This window comes from Brugia malayi, assembly GCF_000002995.4.
Source record: "Brugia malayi strain FR3 genome assembly, contig: Bm_v4_Chr2_contig_001, whole genome shotgun sequence".
In the NCBI taxonomy this organism is placed as follows: domain Eukaryota; kingdom Metazoa; phylum Nematoda; class Chromadorea; order Rhabditida; family Onchocercidae; genus Brugia; species Brugia malayi.
In genome coordinates, this window is record NW_025062476.1 from 9,014,599 (window position 1) to 9,037,374 (window position 22,776).

The window sequence follows — 22,776 nt, forward strand, 5'->3', positions numbered from 1 at the left end:
TTCTTTTATGATAATATACTTCAATTTACCGTGGAGAATGCCATTTTAAAAGTTTGTAATGACAAGATAACCGTACATTTTTACTGTTTATTTTTCAATTTAACGAAAGACACTTTAAAATCTAAAAATTTAAAGAGGCAATACAATGTAAACGAGCTATTTTAAATTAAGAAACAAACAAGATGTTACCAAATTTTTGACAAAATGCAATTCAGATTAATGAAACAACATAAAACAGCAAAACCAAATAAGCACTTAGCCAAATGGAACTGACATGCTTTTCGTAAAACTTTCAGTAGAATACAAATGACCCCAAATTGCATTTCCGGGTAATAACTTTTGATGGCGAAGATACTTCAATCATACGATTATATGAGTTTCTTGACTAAAAATCAAAAAAGTTTACTTCATCAAATATCACGAAGTTATTGAGGGAACGGCATCCGAAAAAGATAAATTTTCGGATGGTTTTTTCTTTTGTGCCGTACAGCCAAGGGTATCAACAAATTTTCGTGCAAGTGTGTCTTCTTGAACATGTCTTTTCAAAGACCGCTGCATTATTTCGATAATTTCTTTCGAGAAAACTGCTCGTAATACCGGGATAAGTTTTGCTGAGAGTTTCAAGTCGCTTGGTGTAACAATCATATTATCCATCGCGATAGTTACATTGCCCGCTTTTTCGATATAATCTGGTAATGGTGGTACCTAAAATTCGGCATAATTATTAGTTTGTGATTTTTTTTCAGTGCGGTTTTTTAGAATTCACTAATATTTAGTTTGAATTTTTTGATTTTCGCAAGTTTTCATTCAGTTTTTTTGCAGTTTCACAGGGAGAAATGGATAACGCAAACCTTCGGATATTTCGCACTAAAATGTGTTAGTACCAAATTCTTTGCACCCATCCGTGCAGCAACATCGAAAGCTTGCTTCATTGTACTGTGTTTCTTATATAGAGCATGTGCCTGAATCTAAGAATAATTACAAATTCAAGTCTTGAAATTAACATAAAGAACGATGGAAAGACAAAACCAATTCTAAGCTCCTTCTACAAGGTGCTTTGATTATCAAAATGAAAAACAACCTCTTCATCATCCCCAAAAGTTGATTCATGAACAAGAACTAGTGCATCTTTTCCATGATTTACAAGCTGCTCACAAGGCATTGTGTCACCGGAAAAAACAAATTTTTGGTTTTTTAGATCTGTAAATATATAACCAACAGCAGTTCTTGCATGATTCACCTGAAATGATAAGTATTTCCGTTAAATTTTGGACATTTATAAAATGAATGAAAGTCACAAAAAACACAACAATTCATTCAAAAATTTCTATTATTCATCACACATACGTCTTCGATGATCCATTCATCACTGATGTATGTGATGAATAACAGAAGTTTTTCACAACTGATGAATGTAAAGATGAAAAGCTTGACAAACGGATTGCTTGGAAGCCAGAAATATAAAAACAACCAAAAAATCACCTTAACCGCAATAACACTTTTAAATCCAAGTTTTTCTATATCTATAATTTCAGGAGGTATTTCACCAGTCAAATCGACTGCCTCTATCGGACCTCCTTTCTGTTGAGAAAGTCTGCAAATCAAATTAATAATTCAGTAGAAAATACGTTAAGCAATTTCATCTAACAAATTTTTTACAACAATCTGATCTTCTTCTTCTCCATACATTCCAAAAATTTTAAATTTGCATTTCAAAACAAATGTCTTTCACTATGAACTTTGTATTAAAACTTACGTCCACAATATTTTAGAGATGTTCACAATATGCATATCCCGCGTATAATTACCAAAGCTACGATCAACATCACGGAAAACTTTCAAAACGTGGTTCCCACCAGCCACAATTAACGGCTTGTAAGTCATGCCTACGAATTACCAATACAACAGAAAATTTACAAGACATTCCAAACAATAAAAATAAGCATTAATATTTAAGAAGTCAAACATAAGGTGCACCTCTTTTCATAAACAATTCTTTTCGACACTGAACAATAGTGAAAATTCCATGGTAGTGATCCTGATGACCATGTGTAATGAAAACTGCACTTAATTTCAGTAACAAATCTTCACAAGCTACATCACCGAATAAAGTGCGTAACTGACCTGGAAGCGTACAGTTTAACACTTCATTCGAATAGAATTTTGAAACTTCTATAGTCAGCTGCTTACTACTTCAATATTCAATCGCAGATGAAATTATCAGAAAATGAGAAAATAATCCGGAATTCGTATGGTACAATAACATGTAATAGGCAGAGTTAAATCTCAAACTGTAAAAAATTTTTAATCACATAGCATTGGGTTTCGCTACCAAAGAAATAATTAAAAACTAACCATATGATCCTTCGCCACAGTCAACGAATATACAAAAATTCTCGTTAAACTGAAGAAAATATGCACTGACATTACGGAAATTTGTAGGCACGGCTGATGATGTGCCAAGAAAACAAATCCTAGGCCAATTGTCCTCGTTTGCTAGCAGATTTGATGCTAAGAAATTTAAATTTGTGTTGTGCTTAACTATTGGCCATTCAGATTTTTAGAAGAAAATTATTCCACCAAAATACAAGCAGTTAACTTTGGAAGCTTTTAAAGCAAATTGTGCTCACACGTATGAATAATGCTACATTCGTAATAAAAAAGTGCATAACCATCCGCCTACATCTGACATTCCATTAAATAAAGATAAACAAATTTTTAAAAAAATAAAAAAAACTAAAAAATCAAGCAAATGATAACCTACTGCGCCTGAATAAATTAATAGATTCAGAAGTTGCCGAGTCTTCTTTGAGTTGCAGCAACAAATCAGTAAGGACTAACGATACATTGGGCGGTGCTAAATCTAAATTGACAGGCCTGCGCAAAAAATACCGCTGAAATGGCCTAACATAGAGACAGTTGCCGCTCTTTTCGCAATCATCATCCTACAAGTTTAAGATATAATTTGGAAATCGAAGACACTAACAATTCTGAAATGGAGAAAATAAAAAGATACACGTCATTTACTTTTTTTTTTTCAAAGTGCCGGTAGGGCACTTCTAGCAGAAATGATGAATAAACATTAAGAATTTCTAAATTCAAAGGCCTTCTATGATTTCACTGGAAATTTTCTACAAGAAAGGACAAAAAATGTATCACACAAACATCAAAAAAATACTTTGACATTCTTACAATCACTTACCTGTTGTATAATACCATTGAATCCTTTTGGATATAGAAGAGGAAATAACTTTGGACAAATATGATTCAAGATAACATTGATACGATAAACTGCTTCCATGTGAGGCAAGCATGGACCGCTGCCATTCACAATGATATGCTCCACGCTATGTCCAAATGAAGCCATCCAAGATTTGTATTCATCATTATTCAGCACTGAATTTTTAGTGAAATGAACGACATACCGTAGACTTCTGTCTCGGTTGTTATAGCCCTGCAAAAATAATTATTGAAAAATACAGAAAAAGCAAAATCACGTAAATACATTAAAAGCATTATGAAACAATAAATAAAAGACTAACAAAATAAAAGATAAGTAGAAATTCGATGAGCCAAAAATCTAAAAAACTTACTCGAAGTAAAGTATTATTTTGCAATGACTGAAGCTTTTTTAGATCACTGCACTCAACAATAAGGCAAGCATATAGTGGTTTAGCCTTTAAATCGCTTAAGACTTCTTCTGCCTGTAGTAAGACCTCATTAATTTGTCATTCTATATTGTTAATGATCAAATTTCCAGTTTCAATTCATATTTTGTTTCTGATTCTCTTAATATTTCTGATATCTCACTAAATTAAAAGTATTGTGGCAGTAAGAGTAAACTGCTAATAACATCTCATACAAAACGCTTATCAAACAAAAATCTTTTTTTCAAAAAAAAAACCATATTAGAAGATAACTGAATTAACAAAAGCTTCGTAACAATAATGGATCTAGATCATGTCTCAGATTCTCAGCATCTCAATTCTCATTCTACATTTACTTTAAAAAATTCACTTGTTTACTTTTTACACTGCACATGCAAATTTGGAAAAAGCATTTTTTAAAAAATAATCCTATCTCATAAATATGTTTACTGTTTCGTTACAAAAGACTGGAATTTTTATAATAGAATAAAAAAGATCAAAAAACAAACTTTAACAAAACGCCCATCGGATAACGTTATATTTTCCCCATCTTTTAGCTGCTTCATATGAGGACCACTAGGGATTTTTAGCTTCTTGATTTTTTGGATATCCAAGGACCTTTGTGGTGGCTTCAGTTCAACCAAAAAAGCTATATCCAACTCAAAAAAATTCTCAATTTTTTTGGGGTATTATTATTATTGTTCAGCACAAAATTATTCACCTCATTTCTAAGCGTAATTTGTCTCAATGCAAACCTTTTCTTGCATTGATCGCTGAGGAGTAGAAAATGTTGACACTGGTATAAAATGTACGGTCAGTGCATCGTCTGAGTAGAAACCGCAGCTAAGGGGACGCTCTTCCACATGCAAGTCGAATTATTCATTTAAAGGTCAATAAATTCTTCAATAAACGAGAAAATATTGAATGCAATCCATACAGAGTCAAAAAAGTTATATAACAAATGATTATGAATCTCAAATCTTTTTCCTCATTGTTATAGAATAAGTAATCCCACTATGAGAACTGTTCTAATTCCAACAACGGTAAGGCTTCAAATCGAATAAATCATTTAAAAAAATGATACTTTAGTAGTCACAGATGACGGGAAATCAGCATCGGTATAATCATTTTGGGACTCAAAATACTTCATCTTGTTATGAGAACCATGTAGCCTGATAATTCGCTCTAGTTTAGATGACGATGAAGCCACTGGTGTTTTGAGCAATCCTGATACACCGGCAAAATGTTCCCAAGTATCTCAAAAATTTGCGTGAAAATTATTAATGCCAGTTCAAATGTACTTTAGTTAGACTACTTAAATTTGATGCAGCATACCGACTGAAGCTCCCACATAATGTGAACAGATTAAAAATTTTTCGGAACATCTAAGCTAAGCTAAAGCTAAACTAGTTTACTAGAAATTCCAGGTAAATTACCTCGTGTAAAGAAAATATCAGTAAGATTGATAGCTTTCAAGCGATTTGCAGCCAGGAATCGTGAAGTGCCTTCTGGACAGTTAAACAAATAATCCTTGTAATTAGTATGGATAACGACACATGGCCTAAGGTGAGCTGTGCCATTGCTTATAATCTGCAACAAAATTTAACAAAACGTTTTACTGCAGTTAAAAACACTGTAAATAGAATTCTCTACAATTCTGCGCTGTCCCTGTTGTCCCGCTTATAAGCTATTAGTTATTCAGATTCTCGACTTTCTAGGAAACAAACCTCGATTGATACACTAGATGGAATTGCTGGAGTTACTTTTGCTTTGTTCATTTGTTGTATGTCGGCCAGTTCTTGAGTTAAGATTTCCACAGAGGCCAATGCTTTTTTACTAAGATAGGTGCTGTTACTATGTCTAGAAAACCATGACAGTTATAAGAATATTGAGAAATCTATTCCCAATAGAGTTAGATGCAGTCAGTTACCTATGTCACAAAATACTTCTTCATGAATACCTGGAAAGATATTTCCTGTATTCGCTGATTCGTCGATTCAGCGCTTGAATAATTTCTTCAGTATCCCGTTCTTTTTTAGCTGGAAGCAATATATACATAATTTTGAAGCGGGATATACTAAGTAAGTTTTTCACCTTACAGCCTTTGAAATCCTTTCCTAAATATTTAGTATTCTTGATCTATATTCAGCTTGGCTTTCAGTGAAAAATTTTAATCCGCAACTATTCATTAATGTTCAGTGGACAAAAGACCTGAAAGGTATTTCTTTTGAAATAACAGGATATCGTAGCTGAGAAGTCGGAAAGAAATTGTTTTTTCCAACAAGAAAATGGTTCGTCCAGCTAACATTCATCGGTGGAAGATGTCAACCAAATACTTCCAACTGAAACTGAGATTTTATTTCTAAAGAGGAAAGTTCGACATTAAATCAAACGAAAACACCTTTTACTTCAGTAAACTTTGATTATTAATACCTGAGGGATGCAGCACTGAATTCAAAGATAGTAAAATCGAAGAACTAAGCCTGGAAATAGAAATGTACCTATTATAATAGTCTCCAAAAATCACTGGAATAACTTCACAACGAATCAAATTATCACAATGAATGATCACAGATGCCTTATTCCACCCATAAATGCAACCAACAAACAAATTAGCGTCCAAACAATAGAAAGAAAGCACTAGTAGAGGCGAGAAAAGAGACAAAATCGCTGTCCGTTATATCTCACTGTTACCGGTATGCAAACTGCAGTCTCAGCAATATCACCATATTTTCATTTCAAGAAGAATCGTGATTTCATGACTGGAGAGGTCTTAATCTTTGCTGTTTTGCATGAATATTCCTTCAATACACCATCAAGATTTGAAAGGAATTATTTCCTTTTTCCCTTCACAAATCGCACCTGCTCATTCTTATCCATTCTTTTGTACAGATATCATGCTGATTCGTTTAAGATTCATTTATTTTTGCTTAAATTAGATTTATACAAGGAAATCATTTTCTAGAACTTATTTTCTGGTAGTTATCATATCACAATCAGAACTGTGGCATGTATTATTAAGCCTTTGGTTCTACGTTTATTTCTTTATCTGCTTTATCAACCACTTCCTTTCTTGGCGGAGATTGTGCAGCTGTCGGTGCACCCATAACAGTACTCTTGTATTGACTTAAAAGGTCTGCTCCATGTTCATCGCTTTCCATGACTGGAGTTGGTTTTTCCCAATCATATGGATATTCCTGAAATAGATAGAAGTATAAGTTTAAATCTTACTCGGGCTCAAAAGTTTTACACTTGTTTTTTCGAAGGAATCTCATCGCTCAAATTCAACTCAAGATAATAAATTCGTCGAACCTGACTCCTAGTATCCTGAATAGCATTACGCATCAAACTATAAATCTTGTCATAATCGGGTGTATCGAAAAATTTCGTCTTATCGCATATTTGGAGTATCTCAATGTATTTTCTTGGACAACCGCCGAACAATTTTTTTATGCCTTTGTCTTTGCGACACTGCTTTTTGGATACGCCGATGGCGTTGATTTCCTAAAATTGATAAACAGTCGCTTGTTTATTTATTCCTCACAATCTGCTCATTAACTACTTCGTGCGCAAAATGTTTCACGGGTGAAGGATTTGAAACTGTAGCACTTGTTTCATCGCTAGAAATGAACTATGACGAAGTTTCTTTCCACCATGTGAAATGCTTGCAGCAGTACTGATTTCAACTACTGTCTTTTCTCAGCCTCCAAGTATTTCTAGTATTCTTAGAAATTAGCACTCCACCTATTTTTACTTTCATATGAAGAATTGTTATTTCCGATTATTATTTTAATGAATTTCTTTTTTATTTGATCGAACCCTTATTTTACTGAAGATTTTTAACGGTGTTTGCCACCTATAACCTATAAGCTTCCAGGTCTTCAGAAATCATTCACTGCTCCCTAATAACTTAATTAAGCAGGATTTATTACTACATAAAACTATTCAATTATCACCGTCATATTCCTCCAAGGTAGCTTCCCATTGGTGAGCTCGACCACCATATACAACCATGATTCTACATCATCTTTCCGACACAGTTCACGTAATATATGAGCCGATAACGGAGCATACTTTACAGTACCCCGAAATCCAGTTAGTGCGCGAGGATTTCTCATCGTGCCATCTTCATGGATATACAGTCGAGCCATACCAAAATCAAGGACATATACCTGGAGCATTTTTTGTCTGAATCAATCAATAATCTTAAATTCTGAGGATGAGATACGAATGAGGTGTTCTATCATTGGCAATATTGTACAACAATCGTATTCTTTCTCTAGCAAAGATGCAAAAAGCTAATAAATTATGAAGTATCCAGGATTACTGAATCTTTCTCAGTATCACAGCTTCCTTGAATTGTTATTTTCTGATATATATTATAAATCTCAAGAGTTGAGAAATTTTTAGAAAGCAATACGTTTCTTAGTTCTTTGACTTCGGGTCTACCGATGGCGAAATTGCCTGGCTTGACATCGCGATGCAAATAGCCAATGTTATGCAAATCTTCCAGTGCTTCCAAACACTTAATGCCAACACTGATGGCTGTACCCAATGAAAATTTCTTGTTTTGAGCTTCTAGTCGCAATTCCTGCATTATTTCAGGTGTTGTTAGAATTAATTTTACTGTATCTGTTGTTTTATAATACATATTATTACGTATGTCGATTTTTCATTACGCAATTGCTAAAAGCTTTCATCTTTGTCCGCTTAATCAGCAATTTAAAATAAACCGTTGACCTGGAGGGATTTTCCAACCATAGTCATAACAATGTAGAAAAAATCTTTGTGTCTGCCTTTGTCCTCAATGGTACAAAAATGTCGTAGGCGATCTTGCTCCTTCAATTTACTCAGCACCGTTAGCTCCATTTTCAAGAAGCCAACTTTTTCATGGACACTTTCTACCTAAATGTTGTTAAGATTAATTTTCTTCTAAATGGCTTTTTAATTTGAATTAATCAAAATGTTTACAAAACAGCTATTCAAAATCTTAATTGATCCTGTATAAAAAAGCAAATACCTTAAGTGCATATTTTTTGTTATCCTTGGAACAAACGTATACAGCACCAAAAGCACCTTCTCCAAGTTTCCCATCAATCTTCCATCCTTCCACAATGCTTCCAATTTCAAGTTGTACTAATTCTCCCATCTAATTCCAACGGCCTTCATAAACTTTTTCCTTTTAAAATCAATGGTTTGAAAGGATGAAATGGTATGTATGCAATACTTTCTAATTAATATTGCTATGGATTCGTTACACTCCAGACTTACCGTCTTCTTGCAACTGAATAAATTAACAATGGATTGCTAAATCTAATATCAGACTTTCATACCAATTTTTGTAAATTCAGTGCTTAAATTTTATTACTAAAAATCTTTAGGAATTTGAATAACTACTATTAGGAATATTTTGCCTTAATATTCAGCTCGCTTTGATAATAATTACAGTGATTACTGCCAGTGATTCTACTGTTATTAATAAACTTAATTTGAAAATTTGAATTGATCATCTCAAATATTTCATAATTTCTATTTCCCACTTTGTCATATTTCTATTTTTTCAGTTTTATCTTTTTTGTGATTAAAAATATCGGTAATCTTTGATTTTTGAAAATACATTATGGTTTTTACTGCGATATGTTACATTTTGTGCTTTTTATTCTTTCCCGTCAAAAAGTATTCTTTTCAGTTTGAATTGTTAAAATCTTTCATGCCTAAAATTTCCCTTTCATCGAGTGATTGATTGTAAAATCAGAGGATTAAACAATTTTGTAGCTCTTTTAAACTTTACAATAGGAAGAGAAATATGATCCCGATATGCATCCTCGATTTAGCACATTCTCTTCATTGCATTTGACATTTCAGCAACTCGTAATTCTAAAATACTTTAATTGGGAAGGTTGTGCTGAAACTGCGCACATCACACCGATACGTATTGCTGAAACTAGAACCTCGGACCATCGGTTACAATGTAAGAAGGAGGGAAAGATTATCAGATATGTATGCATCAAAGGAAAACCGATAAATTAAATTTTTAGAGATTTGAATTTTTTGTCCCTCGTTTTTTTAATTGATGAAATTGGTCCCGGCTCCGATTTTAAAATGAATTTAACTTTACCAAGCTAATTAAATTACCTATGACTAGCCACAATTTATTAAATCATAGCCATACTTACTAAATCATATTAGAATAATGAAACTTAGGTGATACAAAAAGGACTAAATTGTATTCATCATATATTCGAGTACATTATTCCCTTCTCGAAGTTCAAACGATTTTGATTTTTTAAAAATTGATTTTTTTAATTCTATTTTGATGGAATACTGCAAGTAGAAACTCTATTTATGAAAACGACATAAATCCTGGTTAGGAATATTCAACTGATTCACAAAAGCGAAAAGTTGATTACAACAAAAACCAGTTTGCAAGAATAACAATAAATATGTCAACCAGTAGGTGTTGAAATTCCAAACCGGAATAACGAGTAATGCTTATTTTGTGGTTTTTATTGAAGCTTAATTTGTAAGGATTATTTTCTTCACAATGATTCATTTGTTTGATTTAATTGCCTTTTCAACACATTCAAACTTATTTGTAGTGCGAAGATTTCCACACGTCATCACATTAGATTTGGGAGATTTTCCTTTCAAATGATTGTCTCATATCGATAAAATTCAACAACAGGGTCAAAACAGATTTCGTTGCTGTAAACATTTAGAATGGATAATTTTAGAGAGGAATAGTGAAAACAGCCATTTAGAATGTTTACAACAAATCCATACATCCACGAATCGAAATAGATTTGAAATAGGTGAACTGTAAAAACCGTTTCAGGGATAGAGATGATGAAGAAAAGGAAAGGTAAGCAAAACGATAGAATCCAAATTATTCTGTCGAACTAGATTTTACAATTCTATTCCCTATGAAATAAAATGCCATCAAAAATTTAAAAGCTGTACTAGAATACTCATGCGATATGAACGTTCACATTCAACTACTTGTTTCATTTTTCAGGAATTGACATTGAGTGGTCGGATTGGAACCAACAATTATTCCCTAGGACCATTTAACATCCAATAAGTATTATGGTAATCTCAAAATGGTCTTTCTTGGTGTGACTAAGATCTTATATTAGTGCAGTAATGATATACGAAGAATTCTGGACAATTTTTTTAAAGTTAAAATTTTTGAAATTACCAGTAAAGTAATTAATATTTTGTAAAACTGAGATTTATTATGAAATTATAAAAGATTTGTTGACCTAAAAGACTTACATGCTCATTGGGGAATGATAATTTGGAGTCCCGCAGCAAACACTGTCAGGACATTGATATTTTAGCACATAATTATAGTCCATTTGCTAAACGGACAGTCAAATCCAATAAAATTCCCTATCGATATTTCACTGACCTTTGTCAAACATTCCATATTGCAGCACATTTTTTTTTCCATGGAATGAACCAAATTTGATTAGAAAGTGTAATTATCCTTCTATTTCATCCTAGGCTGTTATTTCGAACGTTGCAACTATTATGCATGGCGAATACATGCAATTATTTCAAGTTTGGTCAAATTAACATAATATAGAGTAATGCCTTATGATTTATGATTCCAAATCATCAAATCTTCGTTTCCAACGATTAAAAGAAAATTATGTTGCAAGTTGCATAACATTAAGATGAGACCTCTGCGAGAACCAAGGAAATACTAAATAGCTACATCGATTACAGTCCATTTGCTTAAAATCTAAGTTACTCACTCTGCACAACCTACTCAGCGTTGATCTGTTCCTGATTTAGTTCTTTTTTTTAACTATTTAACTGGGACATTTCAATTACTAATATGAAAGAATGTGGCATTTTTGTGCACACAGTTAGTTATATTTTTTCACTATTTTAACATGATTTTATACTAATAAAAAAAAAAAAAAAATGATTTTTTACTAATATTTTCGCTAATGAAATTGAGGAGTGAGAAGTAGAACTCAAAGTTAACTCAAAGTGCATTTTTACTTAAATAGTAAGTGTAGAAAGTAATATATCTGCATCTATTATAAGCGATTATGTAAAATTCAATCCGTAATGAAGGGTGTGTCAAAAACCCCATATCGGATTCATTCTGGACTTCTAATGTTATACTCCACTCCAGCGTCTGATTTCTTTCTTTTCCGAATCCATCTAATGAATGCTATTCTCATATTTTGGAAATTCAATTTGGTTCAGAGACAAAAGCTGGGACTCATTCTAATGCTGCAAATAAACAAAACTGAAAAACAGAACCACGCTATTCTCAGAGTCTTTTGCTAAGTCTACGTGGTAGATTTATAAACTTGAGATGTCCTGGAAACAACTCGATATCACGTTAATTTGATAGTAGCAGAAGTTAATTTGATGTTGCGTTCCAGTATTGCTGATGCCTGCGTGATATAAATGAAAACACGAACAATTTAATGGTAAAAGAGAAGTGGGCTTTTGAAGAAAGGAACAGGATTTTCCAATCACCATGTTTCATTTCAAAAGCCATAAAATATGCAAATTCTTCACTGATACCATTCGTCTATCACACATTTTAGCAAATCATTGCCCTACGACAATACAATAAAAAAAGTTTGGTATTATAGTGTGATTACACATTTATAACATCAAATATTGAGAAAACTCATCTGACTTCTATTCGTAGAAATTTGCATCTTATATCACAAGAGGAGATTTCTTTTCGCCTTCAAAAAATTTTGCAAAGAAAAGTTTTTTGCCAAATAATTTTTAAAGTTTCACTTCTAATTTGTTACAGTTGTTATTTCATTAACTTACAATTTTTAAAATTAATAATCACAAGTTGAAAAACGAATTTTTTGAAATGTGTTGATGACAAGTCAGAAAACAAACTATTTGATATTTCCAGAATCATTTTGCATTGAACTTTATTAGAACTTAGACCAAAGTATTTAGTAGTTTTTATTCTATTTTAAAATGACTTCATTATTGGTTTCAACTTTAAGTAACAATTTCTTTTTTCATTTCATCGAATATAATTCCTTTTCATATATGCAATGAACAAAGACTTCTCAGTTTTACCAGAATCTGTGCAAATAATATCTGAAAAAAGTTTGCAATAAACCACAAGCAACCATTTGATTTAACCTTTCCAATAAATAATTACTTTAAGTATTTACTACTTTAAAAGAAAATGGTAATTTCAGAAATTGTTGATTCATCACATTCAAATGTTTACTTGTAAATTTTAATTATAAATACAGCGATTCATTTAAGGACCGCCCTGCAAGCTGCTGGACAATAGATTGGTTAGATATGGGAAAGATTGTTGAAAATCGCATATAAATTGACGGCCTGCCTTTTCGACTAGCTATCTGTCCAGTTTTCCTTCTCGAATCTTTCCAATAGAAAACCCTCACTGTCACCAGAATAGTTGCAAATACGGACAATGTCCTTCAATATATTACCACTTTTTTGCGTCATGAGTCCACTTATACCTGTCGCAATTTCGGTAAACTTTTTTTTCAAAAATTTTTTAAATAATTATCAAAACTTACTTGACATAATTTTTTCAAGCATTTAACTTAAACAAATAACTAGCAAAAATATTATTTCGAGGCTCCTTTCATGTTTCATTTATCGCAAAATATATGTTAAAGTTGGAAAAAGCCTCTAATTATTTCGTTTTCTGAAATTATCCTAATTCTTTCCGGATTCTCATTTCGTTCCAAAAACAATTCCATACGGTTACAAGAAGAAAGTCACCTTTACCTAAGTTAGAGTACACAGAAAAAAGTTCCTATAAGAAGTGTTATAAAACAACATTTGTATTTGCAGTGTCTTGCAAATGGTGTGTGTGGTCCCGGTTTTGGCACTTGTCATTCTCAGATTCAGCAACCACAATCAACATGTCAACCAGCCTGTGGCCCGGGATATCACTGCGGTCCATACGGTTGTACACAGTTGCGAGCACGAGCTCGTGGCGCAAACCTTTTCCAACCAGATATAGAGAGTGAGGATTCAAAAGTAAGCTTAGAAAAGTGTAAAGTTTTTGAAATGAGTTTAAGACTTATTATTTTAAATATTTAAATCTATTAAGAAAATAAGAACAGATAAAAAGCCAAAATTACTAGCAAAGGAAACTGATGTAACTTTTAAAGTTATAAATTACAGAGTCCCGACCAGCTGTTCATGGAGTGCTGTGAAAGAAGAGGACTCCCAAAAGCTTGCTTGCAAAAGTGCTCAATTCAAGATTACACCAAAGATGCGGTACCTTATAAAATAAAAATATGTTAGAAGTCTAATAACTTGTCAAGGATTAGGAATGCAAAGTTTAGAATAGGTCAACGGAATTCAACGGAATTAGGCAGAATTATGTTGCAGTCTTCTTTGTTCAAGTATCTCTTCTAACTTTGATTCGCATATTTGTTCTCAGTGAAGCGGGTTATTACAAAGCCGATACATTATTTGTCAAATAGAAGTGTCAAATATGAACATTTCTTTTTTTTTTTTGAAAACTAATAAACACTAAATAAGAGATTCTATTGAAGTGTTTGAAGAATGATTCAAATAAAAGATATATAACTTTGGGTTAAATACTTATTTCATCTTTCGTTTATTCTTGAAAATTACACAGGTGTAGATTTACCTGGAGGAATCATATTAAAAAGGATGGGTGCAATGCTTCCTAATGCACAACATGTGTTCTTTTAGTGAAGTAGTTTAAGTTAATTATCACTGAATTTAATTATTCTAATTAAATTCTAAATCTTTAACAAAGAAATTCTTTTCATTGCTTTGCAGTTTTCCAATAAATTTTTCGGGTTTGTAAGCAAATCTTGAGAGAACATTCAACTTAATGGATTTATTTCTTTCTCACTGATAATTATTTATATTTCAGTTGGTAAACATGTATTTTAATCGCGATCCTTGTCCAGTCTCGGCTGCTGCAGAAATACAATTCTGTGCTGCACAAGGACGCGATCACCGTCAGTGCTGTGCTCGAAATGGTAATCCTTTGTTGCATTTAAAGTTTAGTTTTATCTTTTGATAACATCAATTATTTCAATGTATTTAATTAAATTTAATATCTTATTCGCCAACAGCATCCAATTGATATCGCATAGTTAGGATAACAGAAAAATATGGTAATCAAAAATTTTCTCATTACAAAAAAAAACAAAAATCAATTGAATTAGAAAATTTTTTTCTACTTAACGTCTTGGAGAATAAATTAGTTACTTTCTGATTCGTTTATTTTTTTTTCTTTGTCAGTGAAAATTATATGGTTTGATGAATAATTTATAATAATTTGAAGTGTCATATGGTAAAATATATATCAGAGAAGTTTATTTTCATTCCATGTCTTGCAGATGAAGTACTCTTAATCAAAATCACTTTTTACTGTCTCTAAAATGACTGCTTATAGAACATGGTGTTCTTCTTAATATGATGTACAGTGGATCAGAATTTTAGCTATTCCTGTGAATTTTAAAATTAAATTCAATTGACTTAAATTTGTCTTCGTACTTGCTTTTCCTCTTTTTTTGCTGGAAAAGTGGTGTGTGCTTTTTTCATATTCTCTTGAGCTACTAATTTTAGCAATCTTTAATCATATTTGCGGCATAAATCATTAAGTTTTGTCAATTATAATTCATTTAATTGAAGGGGTCGGAACAACATTGGCCGGTGATAAGTGCTTGATATTCTGTGACCAACGTCCAGGCAACGTCACACAACTGGACTATAGCTATTTGATTTGCTATGATCGTTTTGAGAGTATCAAAAACTGTTTTTGGCATGACATGATGGCGCAGAACTCACTGCTACGATCTTCACGACATTTTTAATTTGCTGTACTACGTTATCGAATTTTTGTTTTTTCTCACTTATACTAATTTCTTCCATGTTGCTTTATTTACATACATTTCAACATATGTATTTATCATTCTTAAAGTTATTAAGATTACCGTTTATAGTAGAGGAATTCAAATCTATGATTGAGCATTGATTTTGAAACACAGAAATATAGACTTTCAAGTATAGGATAGCTTTAATTTAAGCGCATTTTAAAAGAATTTTTTTTTTTTTTGAAGACCTAAAAAACTTGAAAAGAAGCAGCCGATACAGTTGCAATTAATACGATCAATGATTTACTGACAACAAACAAAAGAATGTGAATATTATTTGATTTATGTCTCAAATGCAATTTCAAGGATCATTTGCTTTTGTCTTGCTCTCGCCTAAATTAAGGAATCTATTAACCGTACTTCACTTCACTTTTGTCAGAAGTTTCTTTTCTTGAGGTAAATTGCAAATTTTTCATATTTTGGAAAACTTTTCAAGTTTAAATAACTGGAATAAAGTTCTTGGCACTTTATAAAAAACTAGAATGACATTAATTTCAGATCCTGAAAATCTTCACACAAAAGTTATTGCCTTTCTGAAAATTTTCATGTTTTAAGAAATTTTTCGGAACTTATATTTAATTATTTCTTGTAATAACTTATTACAAACCATTAAATTCAAAAGTATTGCCGTTAATATGCTCAAATTTTCCTAATTTTATTTCAAAAAGAAAAAAGTCGCAACCTGACTAATGGTAAAAACAAAGGAAGAGTCTTTATTTCCCGAAATTTTCCGCATTGATCTTTGAGCTAAAGGTCAACAATCACTGAGCATGCAAATTAAATTAAATTAAAAGAAAACTTGAATGGTACTGACTTTTGATTTTATTATAAAATAGGCAAAACTGTTACTGTCTTGAAAAAGCACCGGAAGATATTAGAAAAATGTCACGCTTCTCCTTGTCTATGCATTTCATTTTAATGTCCCTGTACTTTGAGAGAAACTGCTACATTAACAGGTTTAGCCTATTTGAGAAGAAAACTCAATTTTGAAGTATTGAAACAAAAATAGGAAATATTTATAAATTGCATTACGTCTCCTTCCTTGATTTAATCTCACTTGGTTGTCGAAAATTAGTGATTTAGAAAAAATGAGACATGTATTACTAATGAATTAGACAGCCAACTTATAGAATGACACTGAAATGGATACCATCCTTGTTTCCACAAGTATTCAAGAAATGTGAGCAAATTTAGAAGATAGATGTCAATGGCAATGTGAGGTAAGAAAGTTTATGGTAAGGGATGATTCATTCATATCAGTGCTTAATCCTTGTTTATTTGTTTTTTATTTTATGAAAGACAAATTGAAAGTAAATCAAACAAGATTTATATCGCTTAAAACAAGAGTGAAAGACTATTTCTCTCACTTAACCTTTAACTGGGACTCCCAGTGGGAGATATTATCAGAATGCAATTCATAGTGGTCTTTTTAAGCGTTTTTATAAGGATGTGATTAATTATAAAAGATAAAAAATGGTGCGTGCTTCAAACAGCAGAAGTAAATATCGAAACCGATTTTATTTTATTGCCGAAGTCGAAAAAAAAAAACGTGAAAATTTCCACTTCCGGGGAACTACCGCGAACTGTTGATGAGCTTTTTTTATAGTGAACTGTGTAAATTTTGCAACCGTTTTCTGTCAACCCTTTAAGACGATGACAAATGACCGATTTAATAAAAAGTAACTATTTTTTGGAGTGTATGTTTGTCTGCAACCTCTATATATATATATATATATATATAGAGGTTACAGAAAACAATATATATATATATGTGGTGTGGGAGGAAATGTTTGTGGTTCACCAAAACTCAAATCATGTTTGGTTCCTTCACTTTTTCACTTGTCAACCATTTCCGGTGTTTTAAGAACGACGATAAAAAGATGCGAAGATTGTTAATTTTGTTAAAAGAAATACAAATGGCATTGTTTCCTTCTCCGCCTCCTTTTCGCTACCTCAGTGTCAAAAAACCCTAAAAATCTTTATGAAGAAATTCATCCCTTCCTTCATTGGTACTTCTGCGAAAAGTTCAATTGCATAAGGTGTTGATTTAGAGTGCTTTTGCTAGACACACGTCTCTATGACATTTCTAATCTCACGTCACCCTACCGTACTATTACCAATGCTACAGTTGCTTTTGTAGCCCAAATTATTTCAGACTTTAAATGCAAAAATAATTTTCGATGATGTCTTTGCTACCAAACCTTAGAATCATCATTGGTTCATCTTCTACACTTTATTTTATACTTTTGATACTACCGAACTATGCGATTGGATTAACCTTGGAATATGTTCCAGATTTGGTCACTACAACTAGAAAAAATTATGAGATAACTAGTCCAGAAGTAAGTTATAGTTAAATTATGCGAGCCATAGACACATATCTCTGTTACACTCTTCCAAAATTTTTGTTATCTTTAGAAGGAGGTAATTGTTGAGCTGAACATTTTTTCAATATATATAAACGGAGAGTGCTGGTAAAAGAGTGGCAAAAAGACGTATCCAAGCGAAAGATAAAATGCATTTTAAGCTGTTGGTTTGTTTCAAGATTCTTCCTATCCGATGAATATAATCGAATATGGGACAGTATTAGTTATTTATTTAAATTCTCAGGGACTGATGCAGGAGAAAAAAGAAAAGCAACAGGATGCAGAAGTTAGCCAATCGACTAATATCACAAATTTATTTGCAAAAGTGGGTTATGAAAGCAATATCAAGTTTGATGATGATTTGAAAAGGAATGTTGGAATGTTAATACGAATAACACCAAGAATGATTAATTATTGGGCAGCGGTAAGGTTTTTTTTTTTTTTTAATAAGCAAATAAATCAAAAACGGTTCTGTTGCAATGTTTCATATCACAGCTTTTGCTTGTGATATCAAGCAAATAAGATTTCAAATTCTTGACAGTTGCCTTTCAGGAACTGAAACAGATGTTTCAAAAGAAGCTAGAAAACAGAGAGTTGCCGGAATTTTCACGTACTTTGATGAAATTAAACGTATCAATCCTTAAGCCACGAATTCATAATATAACACTTCCAGGATTCAGTTACAAGGTCTATTCAAATTTTTGGTTATATTAAAAGAATGCTAGGCATGATGAATAATTTCAGTCCTTTTCAATTAAAATATTAAGTGGTAGAGATAGTGAGATGAGAATATGATAACGAAAGAAGATAATTCCGGATCTTCAATTTAATTTACTTATAACGTACCTGAAGTTTTAATAATACAAATCATACATATTTTGATTTATTTTTAAAAAATTTGTTTTAACATGAATAAAAAACATATTTTTTGCACTATTTGAAACGAAATTCGGAAACTAGTTTCAAGTTTTCCACAGAATTCGCTTTGTCTTATAAGGTTTTCAGTATTAATTTAGGTGCAGTGCAATAATACCTTGGAGGTAATATTACATGGAGGATCAGCGCAACTGTCAAGTTCTTATCGAGCAGTATATCGAACCATTCGTGAAGGATATTTGGAAGCAAATATGAGCAACTTCGTAATTAATTTAAGACTTAAAATTGCTACAACATTTGCTGGAAAGTTATTGGTAAGTATATTTGGAAATAACCAAAAGAATAGAAATTAGTCTAGTTTTCTGACGTTTGGATCTGTAATAATATATATGGAAAGACCTGTCTTAGAATAATAAGAAAACTTGGTCCATTAAGTTTGAACCGGAAGGGAACTTACCAATACTAAATTATGCATGACTTTTAACTGTAATGATTTGAAAAGGTCAACTAATCAAGTTTTGTTCATCAATTTTTCGAATGCATTACATATTTAAATATTTAGCTGGAGGACATAGTTTGTGGTGCAGAAGTAAGATCAATTGACATTAAACTGACACCGAAATTACACGAATTGGTTGATCAAGGCTTACGAGTAGAATTAGATGAAACCGTATCTGTTGTTATCTGTGAAGCTCTAGAAGCGTTCACAAATCAATTTGAAGAACGCTTGAATAAGTTAATACGCTCACCGGTTGTTGAAATTAAAGTAAGTGAGTAAGTGATATATGTATATTTTAAATCTTAAATGAATTCTGAATATCTTACTGTTTACTTGATTTATTTTGAAAATATTTCACTATCCACTTCATTTAAGAAAATTATTTCATCCAGAAGATTTCCTTGTAATGTTAGAATTTCACGAATCTTTTTTTCAGATTAATGATACAGTTACACGTCTCCTTATTGATACTACAATAAGCAATGATATTTCCCTGACTGAAGACTATTTCGATTTTCCACTTCTTGGTACTCCCGCAATCAAGAAATTGGAAAGGGAAGCGTATCTGATGGTTTGTTCACTTCGCAAACTTCGAAGAATCAAGTTTTTTTCCTTCGGAAGAAAGAATTTATCTGCCAAGTTTGATATTAGAAGTTTAATTGAAGTTGTTGCATCGATATATTCAGTTTTCCAGCTGATTTAATCTGCTACTTCGACCTTTGGCAATAATTCTCCGCGCATTATCTAGTCACATCGCTTTTTCTTGCTTTTCGTTCCTTTTTCAAAAATTTCGTCAAAAATTTCTAGAAATCACCGGACGATAAAGTGGAAATGATTTATTTGTATGTCTCAGAATCAGTACTAAATATATTCCTGAAGCAGCTCGCAACGTTTGGAGATACCGCGTTGCAATTACATGCAGATCCAGAATTTCAGAAGTTACTAAGCTTAAATTGTTCTGAGGACGAAAAATGCATGGGCGACTTGTTACAGGATACAGAATTATATGTTCCCGATTCAGGTGCGCTCTTTCGTAGTTTGTCTTCAATTTTTTATATTACTTTATCAGAAATTAAATTTTTTATTGTAAAACTCATCATATCAGTATAAAAGGTGACAGTTAATGAATACATTAACTTGTTATCTCGAATTGTTCCCGAATGAACTTATTAATAAATAGAAATCTATTAGGGAGAAATTATTAATTCTATATTGAAAATTATTGCTTAAGCAGTACGTCCTAAAACAAACAATTACAAATTAACTCAAATAGATAGATGAGGAGGATGCATACAATGGCTTATTGTTTGGTACAGGAAATGGAAGTAAAATATAAAGATGTAAATTCAGGTCGTATGGTCATCAAAATAAGCTCCCCGTTAGTTGCATCAGTTCGAAATGGTTTTGCATTGATTGATTTGCATCTAACAAGTTTCGTAACTTACAAAGAGGAAAGTATGGATGTGAAAGTATTGGAGTTCGAATGGCATGCAACGATACATGTCAGCAATGAATACCTGAATGAACATCTTGCTGCAACGGTATAAGTAAATCATTTATTTTATAGTTAAACACTCATGCGGTTGCCTATTTTCTTATTAAGGGCATATACTTTGTCACGATCCACGTGACAACAACTTATTAGAATAGATATGATATGTAGCTTTCTTCAAGTATTTCTCAAAATTTGTCAACCAAATCCCGTCCGCATACGTATGAAAACTAGAAGCCTATGATTATTTGCTAAATTAGAATCTTGCAGTGTCAATAGTTACTCTGTAGTAAGGTATACAGAAAGTAAAATTAGATTTATTTTAGTATAAGCCAGTGCAAAATATGGATGCATCGCTGCAAGTGGTTAGCATAATGATAAGCAATGTAACGCCTTATGTCGAGTTAGTCTCGAATTGTGATGAACATCTACTGCGATTAATTTCTTCAAAAAAAAGATTCTTTGAGGTTAGTTTTTAATGCTTAATTTTTTAAAACAACTCTTTTACTAATTCTTCATACTGCGAATGGAGAGAAAAACTTTTTATAGACATCACAACTGTGCACAGAAATTAAAAATTAGTCTTACGACACTTCGATATTATATTATCTGCCACCACAGATTATGCCATGAAAATTTTCAATAAAAAATTGACATCTTGAACTTTTGTATCTTCTTACTTCACACTTCTCCTTTTTTGTCACCTTTTAATTTTCATTAAATTCAGATTTTTACATTAGGGTACGATGCTTATTATTTTTTAGAAATTATTAACGCAACAGTGCTCACTAGCAAGAACAAAAAGTACACTATATAAAGCAATATATTGTACAGCAACTTTCCGGAATGGTACACTTGTGATTGCTACTGGCTTACAGTGGAATCCGGAATTGTATTATCAGTTCGGTTTGTTTAGCTAAGTTGGCTAAGTTGCATGAATATGCTAAGAGATCTGTATTGTGAATGAGTTCCATTCGCTGGTAAACAATCACTAGTGCTTATCATACTAAGCAGTATCACAATGTCATATTAATGCATCTCATTTTGTGTCACAAATAATTTAAATCAAGAACATCTTAAACAATTATCAGAACCCTTGGAACCGAAAACTCACAATACTATTTTTATTTTTTAGCACTGTACAGCTATTTAATAATCAGCTCATCGATAAAAATTTTCTGACTAATCATGCTTATGAAGATAGATGCTGAGTAGTAGTCAAGCACTTCCTAAATTTCTACCTATCACTAATTAAAATATGTAATTTGCATTTGTTTCTCAAATATGTGCAGAAAAGTGATGTACTATGCTAAAATTATAATTAATTTTTGCTCATCAAAAAACAAGCATAAGAAATAGCGAATTGAAGTGAATATCCATGAAGCATACTGCATAACATATCTGAGAGTTTGTATATATTTTTAATGATCTCATTCGATTGTTTATGATTGATTATATTAATTCATTTTTTGAAATTGTGAATCTGTGTACTTATAAATAAATGCTCATGGTCTTTGTAACATTCTTTAAAAATATATAAATACAAAGCAAAAAAGGAGGAAATAAAGTTTAAAGTTTAGATAGTTTACAATAAGCTCTCATTTTTCTTAGAACGACAAGCGCAATTTAAGCGTTTTTTCTCCTGTGCAACTAATTACTGGAATTAAATTATAAATTTAAATTACAGTCAGTTTTTATCATTCAACACATCCGGAATACTCGCATTAAATGAAGAAAGAACGTTAGAAATGGTCGTCTACTTGCAGCGAAAGTCAGTTGAAAGCTTTAAACAGATTGACTGTAACGAAATTCCGTATTTATTACTTAGCACGTTAAATAGAATTTCAGATGGAATTTGAATTCATTTTGAAGTTAAAGTTTTTATTTGAAAATTTTGGACTTTAATAAAAATTTTTATGCAGAAGAAGATATTCTGAGAAAATGTTTAGCAATAATTCATGCTTAATCCACAACTAAGATGCAAAATTAACTA

The 22,776-nt window shown here is 31.8% G+C and overlaps 4 protein-coding genes across 4 annotated transcripts; 2 read left to right on the top strand and 2 right to left on the bottom strand.

Annotated features, from left to right (window-relative positions):
• Positions 1 to 417: 417 nt before the first annotated feature.
• On the bottom strand, positions 418 to 5,955 carry Bma-hoe-1 (Uncharacterized protein; the record flags this gene model as incomplete). Its single annotated transcript, XM_043078989.1, has 17 exons — positions 418 to 705; positions 852 to 962; positions 1,082 to 1,240; positions 1,483 to 1,594; positions 1,757 to 1,886; positions 1,978 to 2,124; positions 2,356 to 2,511; positions 2,765 to 2,945; positions 3,203 to 3,454; positions 3,594 to 3,704; positions 4,157 to 4,306; positions 4,403 to 4,490; positions 4,793 to 4,904; positions 5,084 to 5,237; positions 5,375 to 5,507; positions 5,608 to 5,686; positions 5,859 to 5,955. The coding sequence occupies 17 exons, from the start codon at positions 5,953 to 5,955 to the stop codon at positions 418 to 420; spliced, it is 2,460 nt and encodes an 819-aa protein (XP_042934923.1).
• A 709-nt stretch (positions 5,956 to 6,664) lies between these two features.
• Positions 6,665 to 8,796, bottom strand: Bm2077 (Uncharacterized protein; the record flags this gene model as incomplete). The annotated part of the gene is made up of 6 exons (XM_001900113.2): positions 6,665 to 6,844; positions 6,960 to 7,151; positions 7,604 to 7,819; positions 8,068 to 8,238; positions 8,388 to 8,552; positions 8,668 to 8,796. 6 exons carry the CDS (start codon positions 8,794 to 8,796, stop codon positions 6,665 to 6,667), a joined length of 1,053 nt encoding a protein of 350 aa, XP_001900148.1.
• Positions 8,797 to 13,122: 4,326 nt separating this feature from the next.
• Bm4313 (Uncharacterized protein) lies at positions 13,123 to 15,490 on the top strand (the record flags this gene model as incomplete). The annotated part of the gene is made up of 5 exons (XM_001900112.1): positions 13,123 to 13,152; positions 13,479 to 13,667; positions 13,815 to 13,910; positions 14,542 to 14,650; positions 15,309 to 15,490. 5 exons carry the CDS (start codon positions 13,123 to 13,125, stop codon positions 15,488 to 15,490), a joined length of 606 nt encoding a protein of 201 aa, XP_001900147.1.
• Positions 15,491 to 17,733: 2,243 nt separating this feature from the next.
• Bm8958 (Uncharacterized protein) lies at positions 17,734 to 21,703 on the top strand (the record flags this gene model as incomplete). The annotated part of the gene is made up of 10 exons (XM_043078990.1): positions 17,734 to 17,892; positions 18,161 to 18,340; positions 18,469 to 18,603; positions 18,933 to 19,106; positions 19,355 to 19,558; positions 19,728 to 19,862; positions 20,099 to 20,312; positions 20,642 to 20,832; positions 21,110 to 21,250; positions 21,548 to 21,703. 10 exons carry the CDS (start codon positions 17,734 to 17,736, stop codon positions 21,701 to 21,703), a joined length of 1,689 nt encoding a protein of 562 aa, XP_042934924.1.
• Between the last annotated feature and the right edge of the window lie 1,073 nt (positions 21,704 to 22,776).